This window comes from Betta splendens, chromosome 8 (genome assembly GCF_900634795.4).
Source record: "Betta splendens chromosome 8, fBetSpl5.4, whole genome shotgun sequence".
Classification (NCBI taxonomy): domain Eukaryota; kingdom Metazoa; phylum Chordata; class Actinopteri; order Anabantiformes; family Osphronemidae; genus Betta; species Betta splendens.
Genome location: NC_040888.2, coordinates 8,392,657 through 8,415,050, shown reverse-complemented (window position 1 = coordinate 8,415,050; position 22,394 = coordinate 8,392,657). Strand labels below are relative to the sequence as shown.

At 46.5% G+C, this 22,394-nt stretch overlaps 3 protein-coding genes across 3 annotated transcripts; 2 read left to right on the top strand and 1 right to left on the bottom strand.

Moving 5' to 3' along the window:
• Positions 1-499: 499 nt before the first annotated feature.
• On the bottom strand, positions 500-5,761 carry arf2a (ADP-ribosylation factor 2a). Its single transcript, XM_029159315.3, has 5 exons — positions 5,617-5,761; positions 3,025-3,179; positions 2,812-2,922; positions 2,564-2,688; positions 500-2,487 (listed from the first exon to the last, which is right to left on the bottom strand). Exons 2-5 carry the CDS (start codon positions 3,167-3,169, stop codon positions 2,326-2,328), a joined length of 543 nt encoding a protein of 180 aa, XP_029015148.1. The 5' UTR covers positions 3,170-3,179; positions 5,617-5,761; the 3' UTR covers positions 500-2,325.
• On the top strand, positions 4,680-12,299 carry wnt9b (wingless-type MMTV integration site family, member 9B). The gene is made up of 5 exons (XM_041071950.2): positions 4,680-4,772; positions 6,764-7,130; positions 7,654-7,907; positions 9,053-9,318; positions 10,467-12,299. The coding sequence occupies exons 2-5, from the start codon at positions 7,045-7,047 to the stop codon at positions 10,926-10,928; spliced, it is 1,068 nt and encodes a 355-aa protein (XP_040927884.1). The 5' UTR covers positions 4,680-4,772; positions 6,764-7,044; the 3' UTR covers positions 10,929-12,299.
• A 6,685-nt stretch (positions 12,300-18,984) lies between these two features.
• Positions 18,985-22,351, top strand: gosr2 (golgi SNAP receptor complex member 2). Its single transcript, XM_029159873.3, has 6 exons — positions 18,985-19,206; positions 19,462-19,526; positions 20,407-20,515; positions 20,737-20,869; positions 20,977-21,117; positions 21,467-22,351. Exons 1-6 carry the CDS (start codon positions 19,178-19,180, stop codon positions 21,626-21,628), a joined length of 639 nt encoding a protein of 212 aa, XP_029015706.1. The 5' UTR covers positions 18,985-19,177; the 3' UTR covers positions 21,629-22,351.
• The last annotated feature ends 43 nt before the right edge of the window (positions 22,352-22,394 follow it).

Genomic DNA, 22,394 nt, shown 5'->3' with positions numbered 1-22,394 from the left:
ATTAAAACGTGCAACTTAGTTGTGAAACTGTTAAAATTGTCACTGAATAAAAAGGTGCTTTTGTTTTCTCAATCCACAACGTTTGTTCACATTTAACATTGTATCACAACTCCTTTTTCAGCTTTCAAATATGTTTTTAACAGTACAGGCGCGCTGGCAGGAGTTCCAATTAAAAGTCTAAGGTGCAGACGGTAGACGCTGCCCGCCTGGCTTATCACTCAAATCTATGTTTGTATGTGTATTATAGATGTACAAGAGATCTGTTGAGTGACAAGCAAACACAATGTGTACAAGAGGGAAAACAACATGGGGAAAGGCGCCTCACATTCCTGACACCCATCACATCTTTGAGAAGATGAAAAACGCTCAGTACAGAAACTGTTGACAGTGAATGGCTGATACTATTCACACTTTGGCAGCAAACATACACATAAGAAACAAGAAAAGATTGGTATTTTAGAGTTAAACAACTTTTAATTCAAGGGGACTTACTCAGAAATACGTATGGAGGATTTGGTTTATTCAGTACCTTTACATTCGTTTTAAAGACGCTTTAATCAAAAGCCCACGTACAATAGATCTCTTTTTATTACAGTGCATTTATCAGATGTTACAAGATGAGCTTAAAAATAAAAGCGTAAAGGTACTTAAGAAATCCACATGCACATACCTTGTCATTTGTACAGAAAGCATCCTGAAAATTAAAGCTTCACATCTGAACAAGGGTAAGTGGATGGTGTCACGTTAAAATACATTTTCTTACACATTATATACATTTGTATTTCTTGCCGTATACTTAATTATGTAACGTATCCTATGAACCCTACGGACGTATAGGAGCTAAGATAACATAAGGACAAAGAAAGCCCAAGGGATTAGTCATTCGGTTACTAAATCTAAGAAAATATCCAGTTGGTAAAGAAAAATCAAAAATGGGAAAAGTCATTTCCCTTTGGAGGTCAGTGTGATATGACCTTAAAGTCACCTTCACTCAATTGGCGTGCGCTGTTCAGTATCATCCTGTTAATGAGGGGCCATTTGGGATCAACAGGCGTGTGGGGGAAGTCCTGCGTTACTAACCGGTGTAACATTCGACCATCTGCTGGTGTAGAGCACTGGGGTTGGTTGTCGTATCTTCAGACAGGCCTGTGTTGTGCAAGCTGATGAGGTTGCGAGGCGTATGTTGTAAATAACAGTAGGGGAAGTGCCCTGAAGAGACGCAGGGAGAACACCACGAAGCCCGAAGCATGACGAGGCGTTTACAGTGCTGAGTCACGCGACGGGCTGGAGCGAAGGCTTCCCATTCGACTGTACTGCGTATGGCGAACTAGTTAAGAGCATGTGTGTCCTCACAGGAGGGGGCCAACGTCACGCTATGCAGACGAGCACAAAACTCACTCCAACACAATGAACCCATTCTAAAACCAACCAATTGGTCCCAAAAGCTTTTTAAATCATAAGGCTGCACACCTGGCACGACAGCTCATGCTAAAGTAAACCGGGTCATACGTGCATTAACAGTAACAAAATACAAACAATAAAAAAAAAAAAACAGGCCCCACCCCCAAATACAAGACAATAAGACTACCAGTAAAATAAAGCCAGTGTGGGAGCAACACTAAAAAGGCCTTGTTGTTCCAGTTGACTTGCAGTTACACTCAAAACACCACCACATGTAAGAGATGTCAAAAATATGGAATGGGCTGGAAATAATGCACCTTATCCTAAAAGGCTAATAAAAATAAATATTATTGTCAGAATTTTTAGTTCCATTGGGAGTGAATTTAGGATTTAATTCCACTTCTATTCAAACATCTGGAGCAGATGCCAAATCAGCAAACATTCAGGGTTTGCTCTAAATGTCAAATAATCAAGAAACAGGAAACAGTGGTGCTGTTTCTGTTTGGTGCTGGCTGTAGACAAAAAGGTGCTGATGTCATTGGCAGATGAGAAAAAAAAAATTGACGTGGCCATTGTTGAGAGATGACTCGGGAGGCACCACCCAGTTCTTTGCTTCGTGGAAACCACTGTCTTTGGATGTGCTCACACTGGAGGGAGGAGGCCTTCGAGAGTTACTGTGTTCAAGGCACAGCAGGGCTGCTCCCACTTGGCTCACACACTCGTACACGCACGCATTCCTTCATCCATGCATCTGAAAATACTCATCCAAACACACCCATACAGTACACTAATGGAGGGGAGCACTGGCCAAAGGTACAACGCTTCAGAAAAAGAGTAAAGAAAAGAGGCAAGTGACACCAGAGTACCAGTGCGGCCTCCCATTACACTGCCGGCTGAAAAGACGGACAGGAGGGGGGTGATTGATCATTTTGCATTCTTCAGCTGGCTTGAAAGCCAGTCCAGACCCTCATAGAGACCATCCCCACTAGTGGCGCATGTGGCCTGGATATACCAGTTACGGTGACGCAGCGAGTGCAGGGCCAGCTTGTCTGTAATCTCAGCAGCGTTCATAGCGTTGGGCAGGTCCTGAAAAATCGGGAAACAACTGTTAATAGGTATGTACAAACATGTCAGTATTCTGAGGACAATGACAATAATTCACCTGTTTGTTGGCGAACACAAGTAGCACGGCATCCCTCAGCTCATCCTCAGCCAGCATCCGCATCAGTTCTTCCTTCGCCTCACCGATTCGCTCTCTGTCATTACTGTCCACTACAAAGATAAGTCCTAAAAATGGAAAAGAGTGGAGGTGTCTTTGAAGATAAAGGAAGTGGGCAGTAGTCTTATTGCATAACAAAATAGACTTATACAGGCTTTGAGCTTATGTGCAAACATCAGGCAGCCTCTAACCTTGGGTGTTTTGAAAGTAATGCCTCCACAGTGGCCGGATCTTGTCTTGACCACCGACGTCCCACACAGTAAAACTGATGTTCTTGAACTCCACAGTTTCAACATTAAAACCTGTAAATGAAGATAAACAAGTGTAAACCACAGATAAGCTGATATGGCACTGTATGATATCAGCGCAAGTAGTTGTGATAAGCTCATGGTGACTGAACTCACCGATGGTGGGGATGGTGGTAACAATTTCTCCCAGTTTGAGCTTGTACAGTATAGTGGTTTTTCCAGCAGCGTCCAGTCCTACCATCAGGATCCTCATCTCTTTTTTGCCAAACAATCCCTTAAACAGACTAGCAAAATTCCCCATCTTGGCTCACCTGCAGACAAAAGAAATGATGTCAATAGTCAGGTCCAAAATAATGTACCAAACTGCAAAGTTTTTACTTTAATGCTCTGTAGAAATATCAATTTAGTACATTTAGATTCTTGTTCATTTCTAATAAATGCAAAACTTCTTCATGCAGTTTTAAGAATATAAAAAGCTTAGGAAAAATTCCTCCAAGCCCATGGTATTAAGAAACAAGCCCTGAACTATTTGCCCTTTTAACACACAGGTCTGAATGCTCCTCCCAAGCTAAACAAACAGCAGGTAAAATGCCACCCAACACAAGCAGCACGGCCACTAATGGTGCACAGGCCAAAAGGTTTATTCTTCTATGCTTTACTATCAAAAAACATCATTAGGCTTGTGTTACTCACTCTACAGTTGCCCACAGGAAATATCAAACACATACATGCAAGCATTAAGGCGTACAAACCACATTTTAGCCTAGTTGTGCCTGTGTCCTCACCTTACCTTTCAGTTTAGCTTTTTGAATGTACTGTTCTGTTATGTTACATGTACAGAAACTATCACCATAAAAAGACATTTTACCCTCCAAAACAACCTTATGTCTATAAAAACAGCACCATATGCTCCAAGGCTTATTTAGTGATATAGTGTTTCTAATTATTATGCTGCCTTTTTTCCTCAAACCTACCCACATCTTTATACACCAGCGGTTTTAAGGATTTTACACACTGCCTGTTAACTAAGAAACTACATGTCGCTACTTGTGCTCAGCTGTCGGTTCCATCTTTAGGTAGATACCGCACAAGACAAGCACCACATTCTTCTGTTTCAGCAACAACACGATTGAGTAATGAAGAAAAGAACATATCCTCTGGCAGTGTTAGAAATTAACAACTGTATCTATTGTCAGTGAGGAATCCGATTGTGCTGCCTCTTCGACAACTCTTTTTTTTTTGCAGTTTAATTGCTGCCTGAGACTGCAAAATGTACAGTCTCAAAAAGCCTCAACAATCAGTGGCAAACAATGTTTTGACTGAATAAATGAACAGGTCAGTTCTGTTTGAACCGCAAGCTATCTCAAACCGCAACATCAGATGAAAATTTGAAAGGCGTAATCTTACTTTTACAAAACAATACAAAACATTACATTAAATTAAATAAGAATTGTTTAGTAGGTCCCACTTCCCTGTGCAGCACAAAGGGATTGGTTGAAGTTAATAATAAAGTTTGGGTTTAAGTGTGAGGTCAAAAATAGACATACAAAGACTTCTTTCCATATTCTGCATACATTTCAGCTTTAGTTTGTCATAACTGAGCTCCACCAGACAATGGAGTAATAAAAACACCTTACATACCTACAATGTAAAGCCCTAATAAAAACAATTCATTATAGTGAGTGTTCATTCGTTTAAGGTTCTGGCTCCTCGGACAAATGAGGAAGTGCTATTAAGCAGCTGATCCTTGGGGCAAACAGGAATGACAGGTTGATGCTAGCTCAGCAAGGCACAGGAGCAATAATTAGAAGCTTGTGGTGCAGTAGAGAATCAGCAGGAAGAAGTAATATTACAAGTGGGAATATTTTTTTTACCAATTAATAAAACTGATTAATAAACAGGTGGTAAGTAACCAAATACACTTGGAAGACTGTACTGTACTACATTCTGAGATACTTTATTTACTGGAGTATTTAATTCATGAATTGCTTATTTCATTCATTGTTACTAATTGCTCTTGTAGTTATTCAAAATCAGCTCCACATTTAAAAGCTTTATTAATCAAAGTCTCCATACTTTGAACCCTATTATTTTAGTAACTACAGATTTTTATTTGTCGCACGCTGCTGCTCATTTATAGTGTGACGCTTGATACGCTAATAGACTGCAGTTAACCTATTATTGTGGGCAACCTGCCCACTAAGTCGATTAACGTCCATAAAACAAGGCATTGTAGTCGGACATCACAATTTTTTAATTCTGAAAATTCGCTTCTGTGGTTAAATAGTATGCAAGTACCAGCTACCGAACTACGGTCAGTCTGTAGTTGTAAAACTGGCTAATTAATCTCTTAAATCCTAGCAGCTGAACGTGAACGTGCGGTGATGCTAAGCAGAGTATTACCCTTTGGTGACAGCTCGTTACTGTTAGCACGCTAGCTAGCGAGTCTGTTTACGTTTTAATCTATGCCGACGTTCAACCCAACTTTACTGCATAAACCATACATGACATTTCAACTACACTTCACCATTTAGTAGCGACATTTGTATTTAGCGATCGACCGCCAATGTTAAAACCCTCCAAAGCTAAAGTTAAACTGCTAAGGAAGGAGTTAACAAACTTCAAGGATCCGGCTTCAAGCCCGCACAACTTACATCAAACCCTTCGGTTTAATGGGTCACAGAGCTACACAACTATTCCAAGGGACAGTGACAAATACATGTTAGAAGTTTGAAATAATATATATACCTTTAGTAACGTTTCTCGATCCTTCTTTTCTGCTCCGTCTAACTATAAAATGGCGATTTCCGGCGTCGTCGTCTTCTTCTTCGTCATCGCTTCTTTCTCTTCTTCTGCTGATTATTTTTTTGGCAGTTGTGAAAGTCACAGACTTACCAGCGCCACCAAGCACACGGAGTGTGCATTGGAATTAAACATCTTTATCGCAGCTTTTGGAAAAGAAAAACAAATTAATTAAAAGAATATATAAAACATCGAAAATATTTGATGAGCATATAGACCAGACAAGTTAAAACATGAATAAGTTGACTGGAGGAGCAAAGCAAATGTAGATGCTTTAACACCAGTATACACTGTGGTAAAATTAAATAATGAACATCCATTCAAACTCTGTATGAGTGGAATTGTGGCACGTGCTGTTGCACTGCACACTTTATTGCATCACTGTATACACAAAATTATTACAATGTCTGCTTGCTTTATATCTTCCCAGGAAACCTGTTAGCTTAACACTGTTTTATAAGCAGATGATACTTTAAATTATAATTTATTTATAAAATTTATAACAAGCTTAAGCTTTGTGACTTGTGTCAACCTGACAGAAGTAACAAAACAAACCTCTGCATCTCCTTTTATAAACCCCCGTTTTTTACCCTATTTCTCATTTATTTCACAATTTAATGGCTCCTTATTTCACACATCTTCGGATTTTCAGTTTATCCGCTTAGAATCTGTGTATTTCAATATCCAATGGTGTTCCATGCTTAACCCACTAGATGGGGCTCTATGTGTTTTTTCTTTATTCGTTCCTGAAAGCCCTGTGAAGTGCAGAAGCACATGATCACTAATACATGCACAGGCTCTGGGTATCAATATAACATACCTATACCGTGCTCTCTAATTTCAGAAGACTTAAAGGACTTAATATTGAAGATGCTAAAATCTTTTTGACTATTAATACATTTGACAGCAATCCGCAAAAAATATTTTTTTTTATGAAACAATTATTGAAGATGAATTCACAAATTAAACACTGGGACAAAGCAAGGTGACCTGTTTTCCTGTAATATATCTGTCCCCAATATCTGAATGTGAAGTTTTGATTTCAACATCATACACATGGGCACAGGTGTAATGTAGATTCCTATATGTCCAGTCACTTCGCAGTTCTGTCCACCTGGGTGGCGTTACAGTGGGAGGGGACATGAAGTTCCACCACGGAGAAACTCCAATGACGGTGCGGCAAGATGATGTACCCCCCTCTCCGCCCCCCCTCCCTCTCCCAATGGGCACTGCCTCCCAGCGGACCACTAGGTCGGGCGCAAGGGATTGAAAGTCTGTGCATGTGAAGCTCCTTAAAGATGTGCGCCGAGCGTGCGGCACAGACTTTCTCCGTTGAAGAAACAGCGAGATGAAGAGCAGCGCCAACCCGGCACCATGCGCTCCAGGCTCCCACGGACCGCCTGCTTATTGCGACTCACTGCACTCTGCATCCTCCTCTCGCACGCCGCAGCTTATTTTGGGTCAGATAATTTCCCCTTTACTTCTGCCCATCGCATTCATGAATTACCGGTGCTGTTTCGTTTTTTTTAGAGGTCAGAGTGAGAAACCTTTCAGCCTTTAACCAAATTGCGCGCGCGTAATTGCGCAAAGTACCAACCGAACTAGTTGTAAGATTTTTTATTTTTTTTAGTTTTTTGAGGATTTGTGTATGCCTACTTTTATGAACCACAATCAGTGTGTTAATTTGAGATTTATTAAACCAGATTAAATTTAGTTTCCTCATCTTTTAAATTTATTTATTTTGATACGGTATAAAAGAAAACAAAACAACTAGAACTGTAGGCGACACAATTTTATTCTTATTTTTTAAACATGGTTTTACTTACTATGAGATGTACATTTTCAGTGGCTGCCGCTTGAATTTAACTTCGCCACTTCAATCGTGAAACAATGGCAGGGATAGATTGGCCTGCGTCAAATGTAGGCTCACATATTAGTATTTTATTTAAAAACACGCATGTTTTTTTTTTTTTATTCCTTCAGGCTGACAGGTCGGGAACCTCTGGTGCTTTTACCGGCTCCGTTCTCCAGCGAGCCTCCGACAGGAAAGGCCCACCTGAAGCAGTGTGAGCAGATGACTCTGACCAGGCGGCAGAAGAGGCTGTGTCGCAGGGAGCCCGGCTTGGCCGAGACGCTGCGGGAGTCGGTGCGCCTCAGCCTCCTCGAGTGCCGCTATCAGTTCAGGAACGAGCGATGGAACTGCAGCCTGGACGGACGGGGAAGCCTCCTGAAGAGAGGTGCGTCGCTCACCGGCCTCGGGTTCGGCTCGTAACGCGGTGTTTGGGTGTTTTCTTGTTTTGGACAGCTGGGTCAGTGTTTGTTGACGTTCACTGGGGAAGTGAAGCCAGAGCGTCCCTGAGCCGGACACCAAGACGGTGCCTGGCCCTGAAGCTTGACTATCTTAAAGCGGGCGATTATCTGCAGCAAATAGAAAATAATAACAAAACAGTAAGAGGGATACGCAAATTATTTATTGCCAGTTGAACTTTATAACAGTTTACAGACATGACTGTCAGCTAAAAGCAGACGTGGCTCTTGTCTAACTTTCGATATGTTGTAATAGTAGAGCAAGATATTATTATAACAACAGCATCAAATCAAATAAGAGTCTACAAAAACTGACACAACATCCACAGTTTTTGTTTTTAATGTTTGCTGCTGTCGTGTTAAATTATTTTAATTTAAGTTACATCAATCATTATCACATGAACTCGGTTCAAATAGAGTCACGCTGAGCTTCTCTGTGCAGTGTTCTGATCTAAAGGAGGGATCTAGTTGAACATTGGTTGCGAGCATCGATTAGCTGTACTCGATAAAAAGGGACGCTCCCCATAAATCACCATATTGCACGTCTTCGGGATCCTCCGGGCTTCATGCATATGGAGACCAGCGTGTGGGGGAGCATGAGCAGGTCAGCACAGAGGTAATGAGGGAGTAGGAAGCCAAGAAATGCGGTGTGGCGAAGAGCGCTCGAGCCCTGTGGTTATTTTTATCTCGGGAAAGCGCCCATTCCCAGAGGAAAAGGGTGGCGTGATTACCCACTTTCATCTGGGAAAATCCTTCCCAGACAAAATAATAATTAATTGGATCAAAATATACCCTGCTGACGGCTCGGTCGGGGCAAATAACAGTACAAAACCAAAAGGAAAGGTCAGAGCAGGAATTATGACACAAGCAAACGCACGCAGCCGTGCTGAGGTATAACATAGTAATTACTCTGTTAATATTTTGGCTTAAAGACTTGCTCAGGGGCCCAAAGGATATTTCGATTATTGTAAACTATGAATTAACCCCTTAACCTGCAGCACGCATCCACACTGCATGTATTCCTGCGTGCATTGGATTGTTGACTTCATCCTCGTGCGTTTCCCGTTGATCCCAGCCTTCAAGGAGACCGCCTTCCTGCTGGCCGTGTCGTCCGCGGCGCTGACCCACGCGCTGGCCAAGGCCTGCAGCTCGGGCCGCATGGAGCGGTGCACGTGCGACGACTCCCCCGGCATCCAGCACCGGGAGGCGTGGCAGTGGGGGGTCTGCGGCGACAACCTCAAGTACAGCACCAAGTTCCTCAAGAGGTTCCTCGGCCAGAAGAGGGTCAGCAAGGACCTGAGGGCGCAGGTGGACGCCCACAACATCAACGTGGGGATAAGGGTGAGCCTCAATAAATGTCGCTCGGCGCCTCCGGAGCCCGAGGCATTATGGGAACGAGCCGCACGCTCAATTAGCGGAGCTGCAATTAGCAGAGAGCGCCTCTGCCACGCTCCCGCTCCATTAGAAAACACAGCACCTCTCCCTGTTTGCTGCCGTCGTGGGCTCTGGGTCGGAGCAGACACGGAGGCTGCGGCTCGGTTGGAGCCAGGTGTTGTCAGGCATGACAAAGCTTGCTGCGCGGGCCTTCAGCAAATTAAAGGTCTCGCGTCAGAGCGAACGATTATAATCCTGGCCTCTTTTTAATATAGGAGCAGGCTTTTTTTTTTCCACTTACTGAACCTCGTTGCTCTTCATAAATCCGCCCAACGCTCACAGCCACAGTCGTGCGCTCTGAACCAGGAAGGGCCCCCGGGGGTCCGACTCCTGCAGCAGCAGCGAGGGCCGGTATCTTATCTCATCTTCACTCACTTAAATGTTATTTCTCACTTTACAATGAGAAGAGACCCCCCCTCCATCACCTCTCAGTAATGTTACTCTGAACCCCCTGAAGCATTCATACCAGAGCTCCTCGACCCCACGGTCCCCTCTGGCTCCCTCTCAGTGACCTGTCTCTGGCCCCCGCTGGGACAGCCGACTGAGTGATCGCACTCCCATCGCTGACCATTGGAGCTCAGCCAACTACCACCCGGCATCGGGGGCGTCATCGCCAACCGCTTAGCTACGCTTGGCACCTTCAGGCGCAGGAATTCTCATCAGTGTTTTCCATGAGCGGGCATGTACTAAGAACAGGGTGGAGAGATTCCACCGTCTGCGCTGTTTGTCACCTCAGCCTCAGGCTTCGGAGGGGGTGGGGGGGTGGTTGGGAGCACACGGAGCCAGTTTCAACACATTGAGACACAAAAATTGCAAGAGTTGTCCAAGTGAAAAATGTGAGGTAAATGAAATATGGCATTCTGAACAGGCCCCTCAATCCATTATGTCAAGCGCTTTGACTGGGGGAGCCGAAGGTGGTGCAGACCACCACGTAACCCTCCACTCACCCCGCAGGAAGCGGTCTCACCCTGTCCAGATAGAGCCCCCAGATAAGAGGCCGGGTAATGAATCAAGCTGAAGGCACTGACAGCCCTCCTCTCTGTCTCTGTGTTCAGGCGGTGAAGAGCGGTCTGAAGACGACCTGCAAGTGCCACGGCGTCTCCGGCTCCTGCGCCGTGCGGACCTGCTGGAAGCAGCTGTCGCCGTTCCACGACACCGGGCGCCTGCTGAAGCACCGCTACGACGCGGCGGCGCGCGCGCTGAGCGCCACCAACGCCGCCACGGGGGAGGCGGAGCTGGCGGGGCCCCGGCGCCGCGGCCACAGCCTCCGCACCGGCGACCTGGTCTACCTGGAGGACTCGCCCAGCTTCTGCAGACCCTCCCGCTACTCCCCCGGCACGGGCGGCCGCTCCTGCGCCAAGGACACCAGCTGCCAGAGCCTGTGCTGCGGCCGCGGCTACAACACGGCCGCGCGCCTCACCAGCCTGTCCTGCCACTGCCAGGTGCGCTGGTGCTGCCACGTGGAGTGCCAGACCTGCGTAAGGGAGGAGGAGGTCTACACCTGCAAGACGGCGTGAGGGGGGAGGAGGTCTACACCTGCAAGACGGCGTGAGGGGGGAGGAGGTCTACACCTGCAAGACGGCGTGAGGGGGGAGGAGGTCTACACCTGCAAGACGGAATGAGGGGGGAGGAGGTCTACACCTGAAAGACGGCGTGAGGAGGTCTACACCTGCAAGACGGCATGAGGGGGGAGGAGGTCTACACCTGCAGGACGGCGTGAACAGACGCCGAGGGGGGTCTGGGGAGGTCGATGGCAAAGCGTCTAGTCTCCGTTTTGAGTTGAGTGTCCACATGTAACGCTATGAAATTGCTGGTTGATGGCTGACTTTTGCGACTCCGCTTGCTCGCTGGATGCGCTCCGATCCAACCCTTTCTAGGAAACAAAGCAACCAAGCTCTTAAGACTGGCCTGTCCAGCAGTGGAGTGGACCCTCTTTCCAGTTGACTATTTATTGTATCAGCATTGTTATCGGTTGTGCTGCTGCTTATTACTTCGAACCTCTTGCGAGTGCCGCCGAATCGGCTAAAATAGCGTCGAGAGGAGTCTACCTGTCTGTCTTTCTGTCTGCTGTGGAGAAAAAAAAGCACTTACATCGCGCTTACATGTAACACAATGTTAGAAGACTCTTTATTTCTACTGTGTTGAAACAGAACCACTGGAAGCTTTGAGCGGTGGCCGAGGCCGCGCCACCGTGCATTAACTGGGTTTTATTGTATGGAACAACGCTGGGTTTCAGTTGCTCTTATGGAAATGTCTATGGAAATCACTGCATGGAGCCTAATGCGGGCTCGGCAGAACAAAGGGAAATGCTCGGGTCAATAGCGAGGGAACCAGCAGACGGTGTCTTTGAAAAACAAGGCACTGAAAAAGCCTGATGTATTAACGTACAGTCCTTCTCTTCTATTTCTCTATTTTTAGAGGCACATTTTTTTGCTATAATTGAATGTTTAAAATTAGCCATTTGAGCTTCAAAGTTCTCCCTCGGCCACATCTTTGTTCCAGAGGCCTTTGAAGCAGCCAATCACGCTCCTTTTGTTCCCTAATTGTTAATCAAAGCAAATCACCATGTCCACGTCCTGATGTGTGTCCATGTGTGCAGGTCAAAAGTCCTCCTTCGGCCCAAGGGCGTGTTTTCATTGGCCAGTTGATGTTATATATTTATGTACATATGAGATGAATAGAGCTCCAGGTATATGACAATGTGGAATTATGAATTTCTACCTCACTTCTTCTTTTTGGCAAACATCTGTAAGATTTACGAGCTATGCAGAGTTATTTCCTCTGTAGACGCACGTGCTTTCAAAGATCTCCATATTTCTTTAATGATATTGCTGCATTACGTTCTTATTTAAAACAGCTGAGGCTAATAAATGGCTACGTTTGTAAGAGCTGCGTCGTGTTCGTTGTGTCTTGTTCGGCCGCCGCAGGCCCTCGCTCCTCCAGACGCGCGCGCTCGTGCGCTCTCACAACACGCGAACCACACGCTCCGCGCGCACGCGCGCACGCGCGCATGAGGCCGGTGCACCTGCCCTGAGAACCCACGGGCACCCGGCGGAAACCACCTCCTGCCGTCCTTTTCATGCGAAAGCTCTGCGGTCTCGCTGCGTCACGTCACCCACGTCACCCCCCCCAACGCGCGCGACGCGCTTACAGGTGTTGCGCCTCTGGCCAGCAGCAACAGCCGCGACGACAGTCATAATGATGATGATGACAAAGACGGTGACTCGGAGGAATGTCGCGTTTGACCTCCAGAGTCCACCATTAAAAGGCTGCAATCAGCCACGCGTCGTGACGACGAGGGCCGCTCACGCGCCATTATCACTGAATCATAACCTGCCGTGGAGCTGCGGCACACAGGACGCTATTGTACGAGGTACTTAGGCTTTTGATGTTGCACCCTAATTGCTGCGATTACACATTATTATTTCTTATTAGAACATCAGACGTACAGGGAACGACTAAAATTACGTTTAATTACCTTAAAAATCAAAGATGATGGGGAGAATGACAACAAACAAATGTGAAATGTAAAACGAGGAACATTATAAGGTTTGTTAAAACTAAATGAAAGATATTTTCATTACAAAATATTATTCCAATTGTAGAATAAAGAAAAAGTCTTATATGTATAAATAATGTAATGCACTATACATTTTTTTTGATTGATGCTCAACGTTTGCTACAGAAAGTAATGTTTACTTTCTCTGGTCTTTTATTGAATAACTGAAAATCCTACGTCCTCATAATTTTCCCCTGGTGGGTAACAAAGATCAGCGACCTGAATACCTCAGACGCCTTCAGACGACTGGGTTCAAACAAGTTCTAACGCTCAAACCACGGCTCAGCCTATTAACCGGCCTTATTACACTATTGCAAATCAATATTTAACTTATTCCATCGATTAAAAATCCCCATTGCCCTCAGAGCTTGGGGAGACGGGCCCAGACACAGGCCCGAAGTCGAGATATTGAGGGACGAAGACGGAGGGATGAGAAGGGATGCTTCGTGGCACCGAGAGGCCTCTCCCCCGCTGCTGCGCTTGTTGTTTTATAATGAACTCCTAAAGCCTTCATTTCCCTCGCTACCCAGAGCGCAGGGCTGCAGCCATGGGGGCCGCCGAGTCCACAGCCAGACTCGCACGCACAAGCCCCAAGGGAGGCTGCTTTGATGGAGCGAGGGGGGGGGGGGGCAATAAGCAAGATCCTCCTGTGTGTGTGTGTGTGTGTGTGTGTGTGTGTGTGTGTGTGTGTGTGTGTGTGTGTGTGTGTGTGTGTGTGGTTCAGAAAGTCCTGACAAGTGACAGGTGAGGGCAGACAGGGTTTTTGCATATGCGTGTGTGTGTGTGTGTGTGTGTGTGTGTGTGTGTGCATATTTGCTGTGCGCACACCTGTGGTCACTTCGGGCGGGGTGGGGGGGTGATACCTGAGTGTGTTTGTAGTGAGCGTTTCCTCTGCGGGCCTCACGCGCTGCAGCTCCTCGCCGTCTCCCAGACAAACTCACCGACGCAGGTGACGCCTCCTGTGTCTGCGCTGGTCGGTTCAGGTGAAGGCTGCAACAAAGCACAGCTCCGTGCTCCGATGGATGAACACACTGAGGCCGGGCCGCTCCTTCAGATATGTTCCATATTTGTGTTAGACAAAACATAATATTCACAGCAACTTACATAGCTCTCAGGTTTATACATCACTCATTTGTGTACGAAAGGTGGCTGTTAACTGAAGCGTACAAAGCCAGGTAGACGCCTTGCTCAAGGACACAAAGCAAAGGCCCGTCCTGTAATCGGAACCTATGGGCCCCGGGTCAAACGTATAAACCCCACGAGACTTCCACCTCTGAAGAGCAGCCACTGAGATAGCATCAGCGCGGGGCCTAATCCCCTCACCCTGACACGGCGGAGAGGAAAAGGAGCGACGAAGAGGGAGGATGAGGAGAGGATGAGGAGAGAGAGGGGGAAAGGAGCGAGAGGGAGAGAGTCGTGCATACGGCATGGGGTAGGAATTTGGAATGTGAAATGACTAATGCAATTGCTCAACCCACAACAAGAACACGCAGTGCCTAGAGCTATGACAGGGCTCAGTGCATACCTTTACGGGGGGCCTAGCTTAAAGGCTGGGGGGCCGGGACGGCGGCCGACGTCCAGTCGGCGGCGGCTGATGAGACGTGTGGGTGTAAAGGTTCTGTGAACGTGTGTGCGTGTGAGCGGGAGGTTGAAATGATGGACGTCCACCTGACGGCAGAGGGACGATGAACGGGTAACGATGAAGAGGAGGAGATTAAAACCTGCTTTTTTGATAGGTAACTGGTTAAAGGGTCCAGTTTGTCCAGAGCCTACATCATATAGACCACATGCACACTGCTGCTGTAGTAGTAGCGCGACGTGCTGGAGGCTAAAGCAAAGGAAGTTCCTCAGAAGCTGTAAATGTATGAGTAACTTTCCGTGTTGTAAATGCTACTCAGCGAAATATCCTGGGGCCAAACTGAACAAACAATTTTCAACTTGAGCACGGATCGCCGTGAAGTTCTGCTACTCGTGGTCCCCAGAAGATGAACCGCACTGGGTTTGGTGATCTTATGAATGCATGAATACATTCTTTGTTCATCTTATGTTGAAAAGCTATTGACCATATACCTGCACATCTGATTCTACGTTTATCCTATGTCATAAGACAAATAATCTCATTTGCATTGTTTTGTTTAAAGTGCATTCATGCATTTTGACTATTGAAGTACTTTTACTCTGACTGTTTTATTTTTAGTGTGATAGCAGACAGGCTGATGAGCTGTGGAGATGCTCTGCATAGATGTATCGGTAACTCGGCCCGTCCACTGGTATCACCGAGGGGAGCCTGTTCCCATGCTGCCCTGCAGAAACACCTGCAGCGTAAACGCCGCGATAGCACACGATAAGACCACGTGCACCTCCATGAATGACTCCCTCTGCTATATGTCTGGAACTCCTCTGCTTTTCTCTCACAAAGCCACACACACACACACACACACACACACACGCACACACACACACACACACACACTGACCTCCATTAGAGCTGAAACAAAACTTTCCCAGATCAACAATGTCCAAACAGGGAAAACACAGATAAAGTGCAGAGCTGTGTGTTCTCTCAACCAGCAACAACTGTGAAAAATAAGTCTGGAATGTTGTCCGCGATTGTTTGTAATATCTGCGGCTGTGCACTCATGCCATCTGTTGGCTTTATTTCTAGGATTGCTCACACTTATTAAATCATCACTGTCATTCAAGAATTCCAATATAATAATATATCATCCCGATCTATTATGTTCGGAGTTCTGCGAGCCACACGCTCCGGCTGACTGACACATGGGATCATATGAGCGTGGCTGAGCTCGGTCCGGAGGCCGTGGCGTTGACGTCTGCGTTGCTCTCGTCCTCGGAGGTCTGGCTCCCGCAGGTGGAACGGCCACGGGGCTGTTTGTGCGAGCGCCTGACAGCCGTTTGATCGCCGCCTGCTCTCTGAGGTCAGGAGGGGAGGCTGTGGAGATGTACGTCAACACCGCGGCCACAGAGGAGGTCAAAGGAGCGGTTCAGAACCGCTGGGGCCTGGATTTAAAGATGAAACTGAAGTTTATAAAAGAAGAAGAAAACCCCCGTGTTATCGTTTCCCATCACCTTTTGTTCATCTTAGCTGCTCCATCGTGACCAACCACCACTCGTAGGCCACCGCTCCGTGGGCCGCTTTCCCACCAGGACCCACTGGGACGCTGGGAGCTTATGAGTTTCTCCCATTATCTCTGACAGGCCCTCATTTGCTTTCATTCAGCGTCTCATCACGGCTTCAAAGCCGAGCGGATCATCTCCCCCGGGGGCAGTGGGGAGATCAGCGTGCCTTCAAAAAAATCGACTTGCATCCAAAAATTGTTGACCCAGGGCGATTTTCGCTCCTCATAATTGGCCTCTTCGCTCGGCCTGTCTTGGGCAATCACGGCAGAGTTATGATGTATTATATTGCCTGGAAAACATCATTAAATATGTTGTGCAGAAGCGATTCAATAACGTATCATTTTCCCTTGATGAACAAAACAGTGTTATTGAGGGGAGTAATCACAGAGTACACAGGGTGCTTTCTTCCTCTGCTGCCATGTTGTCTGACATGGATGCAGCTGGAGCTGCGGCACCACGACGCCCGGCGAGCGGCACCGAACCCACGGCGGGTGAAAACGCCCCACGCAGCGTCTCCATTAGCAGCTTTCCTTTGTTTCTAATAAATCATAGGCAATAAAACGATACAATAACATGTGGAATTTATGAAATAAGCCAAAACATTATTAAAGGGGGGGTCAAATATGTTTTAAATTTTCGATTAATACTTTCGTAATGGGGTTTGGGCACATTTGGTGTTTTGTCAGCCAGTTCCAGTCGCCTGGAGCAGAGCTCGCACATGTGCTGAGCACTTGTTGGCTGCTTTGTGGCACCGCGCTAATCATCTCAATAAGGCCCAGCTCATCCGATGCACAGCTCTGTCACCAAACGAGGGGGGGGTCGGACCCACGTTGGTTCAGCTTCCTGACATTAAACCACGTGTCCACCTCTTCATGATCTCCCACCACCGTGATGTTTGCGTATCAATCCAGATGTGACCGCATGGGCCCCCCCCCCCCCGGTGAGTTTCTCCACACCTGGAGTCTGGATTCCAGCTCGGGTCTGTGGCGCTCAAGGCGCTCAAGTGCGGAGGGGGAGCAGTAAGCTCATGTCACGTCATCCTCGGGGCCTGAAAGGCAACGGACAGACAGACAGAGCGAACCCCCGTGACCCCGAGAGCGAGGGCGAGCGAGAGAGAGCGAGAGAGAGAGAGCGAGAGAGAACCAAATGGGCCGCATGTTCTGGTTCTCCTTCTCAGGAGTGGTTGCAGGAGGCCTTATTCCTCTGTTCTCAGCAGCAAGGGAGCCCGTGCACATCCAAGCGCTGCCCTGGGGATGTGTTATGACAACCAAAAACGGTGAACAGCGAGAGCAAGAAGTGGCATGAACGGATCCCAGGGCTTCTGACATGAGGGGGGGGGGGGTGAAAAGGACCTCTGTTGAGAAGTGTCTAGCCCCGAGATACACCCATCAACTCAAGTACCATCAGGCAGAGGAGGAAGAGCGTCTGGGCCGACTTCTGGCTGATGAAGCGGAGACCAACGGGCGCTTGTTACAGCTCACTGACCCAATTAGATGCGCCGTGCTTCACCCCCAGACTCACCGGTGCTCCCCTCCCAGGTCTGCAGACAGCTCAGGGATGGAGGGGGGGGGGGGGGGGTGCAAAGTGATTGAGATGTGGTTTTCGCTGGGATGCCAGGCGACGCCCTTCGGATGATCCCCCCCACCCAAACTAAATCACCAGCGGCCTGTTGTGAAACTGCAAGGTTTCGTTCTGGGAATTCCGAGCGCGCCGCTTTCACACAGCGCCGTGTGACACGGCCCGTGACAGGCGACTCCACAAACAACCTGTCTCCTGCCTCAGACGCCCTTACCTCACGGAGGAAGGTTTGATATCATTAGCTTAGGCGTCTCTGGCCGCGGGCGAAGAGGAAGCCTCGGGACGGACAGACGGGAATATTCTGACACCTACCTGTGGAAAATGAAGATTGACTAATTAGACCGAGTCAGGGCGAGCTGACAAACGCTAGCCCCGGGACACGTTTCCCCGAGTCTTTCCTGTCACATGTCTACATGTCAACAGATTACGCTGCGTGCTCTCAGAGGCTGTTTTGGGAGGGGAGAGGATCTGTGCTATCACACCTGTCAGCTATTGGGTGTTGGAGAATATCAAATGTGATACAAAAAGTAGCCTGAAGCGCAGCTAGGATTAGGCTGGGTTGGATAACGTTGACTTGTCCACTGCGGCCTTGGCCAGATTAAGTTCTGAAGGAATCAGAGGCCAAAAAAAAAAAAAAAGATTTCTGTATGTCCTTCGTGCAGCAACAATAACTTTCCCAGACACCCAGTGAAATCAGCCAGTACCTCAGTGCTAGTTTATTCTAATGATGCATCAATGAAGTGAGCAAAGTAAAAGGTTCAGTGGCTCATGCTTCCTGGATCATGAACTATTTGCTGAAGAGTTAATTATTAAAGGAAATAATTTAGATTATTTCAAAAATCACTGAGGTTGAAGTACTGTGGGGAAGTCATAATCACCCATGTGGTTATTTGACCGAGTCAAAAAATGGGTTGGGCAAAATTTGTAAGAGCGTCCCTTCCATCAGATCCGAGCCCCATGGTGGAGGGTCGTTCCTGCTATTGAACAATTTCTCACTCTTGATTTATGAATAATTAATAGCCAATAGCCATAAAAAACTAATCGCTTTACTGCAACATGGACAAGTACTAAAACCAAAGATCGTTAATTAGAAAATCATAAATATAGATTCTGTTTAATCGCGTGGTGTTTAAAATACGTTGCGTTCAGTCACAACTGGATTCCAATGCGTGTATTAATTATAAGTAACGTACGTCTCCGTATCACGCGAGGTGTGGGAGGAGGTTGTGGAAACCAAAACCAAGCACAGAGCTGTTACTTCGCTTCCAGCGTCAGGAAACGGAGGCGGAGTGAGCGCTCTTTCCGCATTTCACACTCTTGGGTGATGCTGCGGCGCTTCCGCTTTCATATTTCCGTACACAATCTCCCGGGCGATGACGTGTACACACTACTCCTGTTAGCTAGCCTGCTAGCTTAGACACTTGTCAGAATAAAGACGTTAGATGAAATAAAGCCGAGTGAGGAAGCGCGTGACGCGAAGTGGCTGAGATGGAAACGCTTTACCACCAGACAAACAAGTGAGTGCGTCTGTTGTCTGTGGGAACTTTCGAAGCCAATTAGCCAAAACAGTGGCTCCAGTGTTTTATTGCTAACTTTACATTCATTTCACTCAAAGCAGCATGGTGGGATTTTAGCCATTAAAGGGTTTCCAGATCTTTTATCTGATTATCGTGACTGTATCGGACATTTACTGAATATGAAGTTGTATTTGTGGACGGAGTGTGGGTTCCTCCACCTTGTTCTTCTGTTCTGACCCTGTTCTTCTGGATCAGGCAAATCCAGGAGGTCCAGTCTCTGATGGGAAACCTGGAGAGGACAGACCGTCAGTCAGTGCACTGTGAGTTCTGCGACTCAAATGTGTTGGTGGCTAAAATCCTATTAACCATCTTAACCTATAATCCTTTTATTTTATGGGGAATTTATCTTTTCAGATATTAACTGGGAAAGTATCTGGTATTCACTGTTTAAGTTTGATTCATTATTTTCTGTTTTGCAGTGAAAATATATGTCACACAAAACATAAATATAGAACAGTGTTATCATAAGTACAAATCCTACATAAACAGACATCTACTCAGTAGTTTCAAGCATCTAAAACTCCTGAAACATTTATATTATGTATATGTAAAATGAGTTTATATAAAACTATCCACTTTGGTGCCATTGTGATATTTGTGTCCCAGTCCTTAGATTTGCTTCTATTTGTGAGGTGGACTTTTTAATTAGGAAAGACCATGTTGTGGCTGCATGTTATTTCGCCCTGATTTAGCGACCATAGAGTGCCTGGTGTCTCCCGGGTTGATTGCTTCCTGTTCGTGGTGCCTGCCCGATCAGTTGTAGGCGAGGCTGGTGCCAGGGCAGGAAGCGGGAAGGTGGGGTGCAGTGACCGAAGCTGGGAGGGATTCTTCCAGATAATGGTGGGAGCCAGGCAGCAGACAGCGCTCCCGCTCCTCCCCTCTCCCAACGTGTGACACCGAGCTGTACTTCAACCCAAAGGACAATGTAGCGTGCTGTAGATAGCGTCTTCCACAGTTCATGATAGAGCGTCATTGCTTAATGATCATATATTAGATTAGTTGGATGAGCCTGAACAGTGGAACATTGTAATAGATAATTAAATTCAATTGTACTCTACTTGAAAATAATTGTTTATTATGTTGTTTTGTGGATTTTGTTTCTCTGATGTTTTTTGACCCTCTATTGTTTTCCTCTCGTAGTATTAGAGAATGAACTGCAGGCCAGAATCGACCAGATCTTCACCCAGTTAGAACGTCTGGAGATTGTGGCCAGCAAGGAGCCACCAAACCGCCGCCAGAACGCCAAGTTGTGAGTTTGGACTAAGTCAGTTGGAAAAGAGGGGGTGTGAATGATGAGACAGGCCTGTCCTGCTGTTTAGCTACACAGCAGAGTTGGGCTCTGTTATGTTAAGGGAAAGAAATAATCAATAACATTCAGGTGCAACTTTTAGTATTTCAAAAGTACCTTATTTGTCATAGACATTATTTGATAAGAAGTGAGTAAAAACCTAATTTGTTTCCTTTCCTCAGGCGAGTGGATCAGCTTAAGTACGATGTTCAGCACCTTCGGAGCGCCCTACAGAATTTCCAGCATCGCCGCTACGCCAAAGAAGCCCAGGAGAGGGAGAGAGAGGAGCTGATGAGCCGGACCTTCACCACCAACGTAAGCTGAACAGAGCCTGGTGTGACACACAAATGTCTCTCTCTCTCTCTCTCTCTCTCTCTTTCTCTCTCTCTCAAACTGTCGTTAATAACGTTTTTGTTCAATAGGATGCCGACACCTCCATCCCCATAGACGAGACCCTACAGTTCAACTCCAATTTGCACAACGCACACAGAGGCATGGACGATCTCCTTGGCAGCGGCAGCACCATGCTCAACACCCTCAGAGATCAAAGGTCCACACTGAAGGTACACGTGTAAAGACCGGTCGCAGCAGGAAACAGCATGTACTCTGGTAGACGGGTGCCTTCAGCCGCATGCTGGTGTTCACATCGGTCACAATACTCTTATTGTTCGTGTGCGTTTGCTCGGCTGATGGGTGAGTCCTTGTTTCCCAGGGAGGAGATGGTCTTCCTGGTTTTGCCTTAGGCCTCCTCTTATCAGGGTGTGCGTGTTGTGTGTCTGACGCTGTAGCTCGTCAGGGAGGGCGTTGGCGCCGGGCGTCTCCAGAATCGGAGGAATTAGTGTGGACAATCAGAATATGACCATGTAATGCCTCCATTGTTAAAACCCAATCATTGCTGTTTCCATTCTGCAGGGGACCCATAAGAAGATGCTGGACGTGGCCAACATGTTAGGTCTGTCTAACACAGTGATGAGACTGATAGAGAGACGAGCGACGCAGGACAAGTTCATCATGATTGGCGGCATGTTGCTGACCTGTGTCTTCATGTTCCTGGTCATCAGATACCTGGCTTGACCCCTGTTCTCCTGCAGCACATCTCCCCTCGTCATACGAAAAGTGGTGGAGCTGAATTTTTTAAAAAGCAGATCTTTTTAAAAGAAATTGTGCCAGGGTAATTTGCCATTTGAAATATTTTTAGGCACGTGAAAAATGACAGTATTTTATTCAAGCTCCAAAGGAACGTTCTGCTGCACATTCATTCAACTTTTTCCCTCCATCAAAACCACTGAACTGTAAATGGCTTGTGACTGAACTCTAACAGCTTCTTACAGTACTTACCTTTGTTCTGATTCTGCTTTTGCTTCCAGTGGAAAAATTCTTTGTCTACAAGTTTGTAATAGACACTTTAGTTTGTTAAGCATGTTTCAATACAGAAATGGGAAATATTCATAAAGCTCCATGTTATTGGTATTAGTATGTATGAGTAGGCTTGTTTTCTGTTTACTGTAGTCACTAATTCCACAGCTGAGACTAATGCTCCTGTACAACAATTCTGAATGAGTCATGGCTCAATGAATATGATTTGCTTTTGCCTTGTTCAAACTGTGTTACATGAATTGTTTTAGGCCCCATTGGTTCCAACTGGGTGTACTTAATAAACTGGTAACTGAGCCTGCTTCCAGTATGAGACATGGGATGAACAGGAAACGTCTGTGCATTTGTTACTTGAAACGCGGTTCTAGTCTCACTGTGTGAGTGATTTAATTACCTGAATAGAATAAAACATGTCTCATTGTCTTGATGTTTCCTCTTCAAATAAATGTGATTAGCTCATGTTAAA

Excerpts from the sequence above, each read along its gene's own strand:
- arf2a (XM_029159315.3), bottom strand. The coding sequence starts at position 3,169 with ATGGGGAATTTTGCTAGTCTGTTTAAGGGATTGTTTGGCAAAAAAGAG. Across the intron at positions 2,689-2,811 it reads TTACTTTCAAAACACCCAAG|GACTTATCTTTGTAGTGGAC; the intron begins GTTAGAGGCTGC and ends TTCCATTTTTAG. Across the intron at positions 2,488-2,563 it reads TTGTGTTCGCCAACAAACAG|GACCTGCCCAACGCTATGAA; the intron begins GTGAATTATTGT and ends CCGATTTTTCAG.
- wnt9b (XM_041071950.2), top strand. The coding sequence starts at position 7,045 with ATGCGCTCCAGGCTCCCACGGACCGCCTGCTTATTGCGACTCACTGCA. Across the intron at positions 7,908-9,052 it reads GGGAAGCCTCCTGAAGAGAG|CCTTCAAGGAGACCGCCTTC; the intron begins GTGCGTCGCTCA and ends CGTTGATCCCAG. Across the intron at positions 9,319-10,466 it reads ACATCAACGTGGGGATAAGG|GCGGTGAAGAGCGGTCTGAA; the intron begins GTGAGCCTCAAT and ends CTCTGTGTTCAG.
- gosr2 (XM_029159873.3), top strand. The coding sequence starts at position 19,178 with ATGGAAACGCTTTACCACCAGACAAACAA. Across the intron at positions 19,527-20,406 it reads AGACCGTCAGTCAGTGCACT|TATTAGAGAATGAACTGCAG; the intron begins GTGAGTTCTGCG and ends TTCCTCTCGTAG. Across the intron at positions 21,118-21,466 it reads ATCAAAGGTCCACACTGAAG|GGGACCCATAAGAAGATGCT; the intron begins GTACACGTGTAA and ends TCCATTCTGCAG.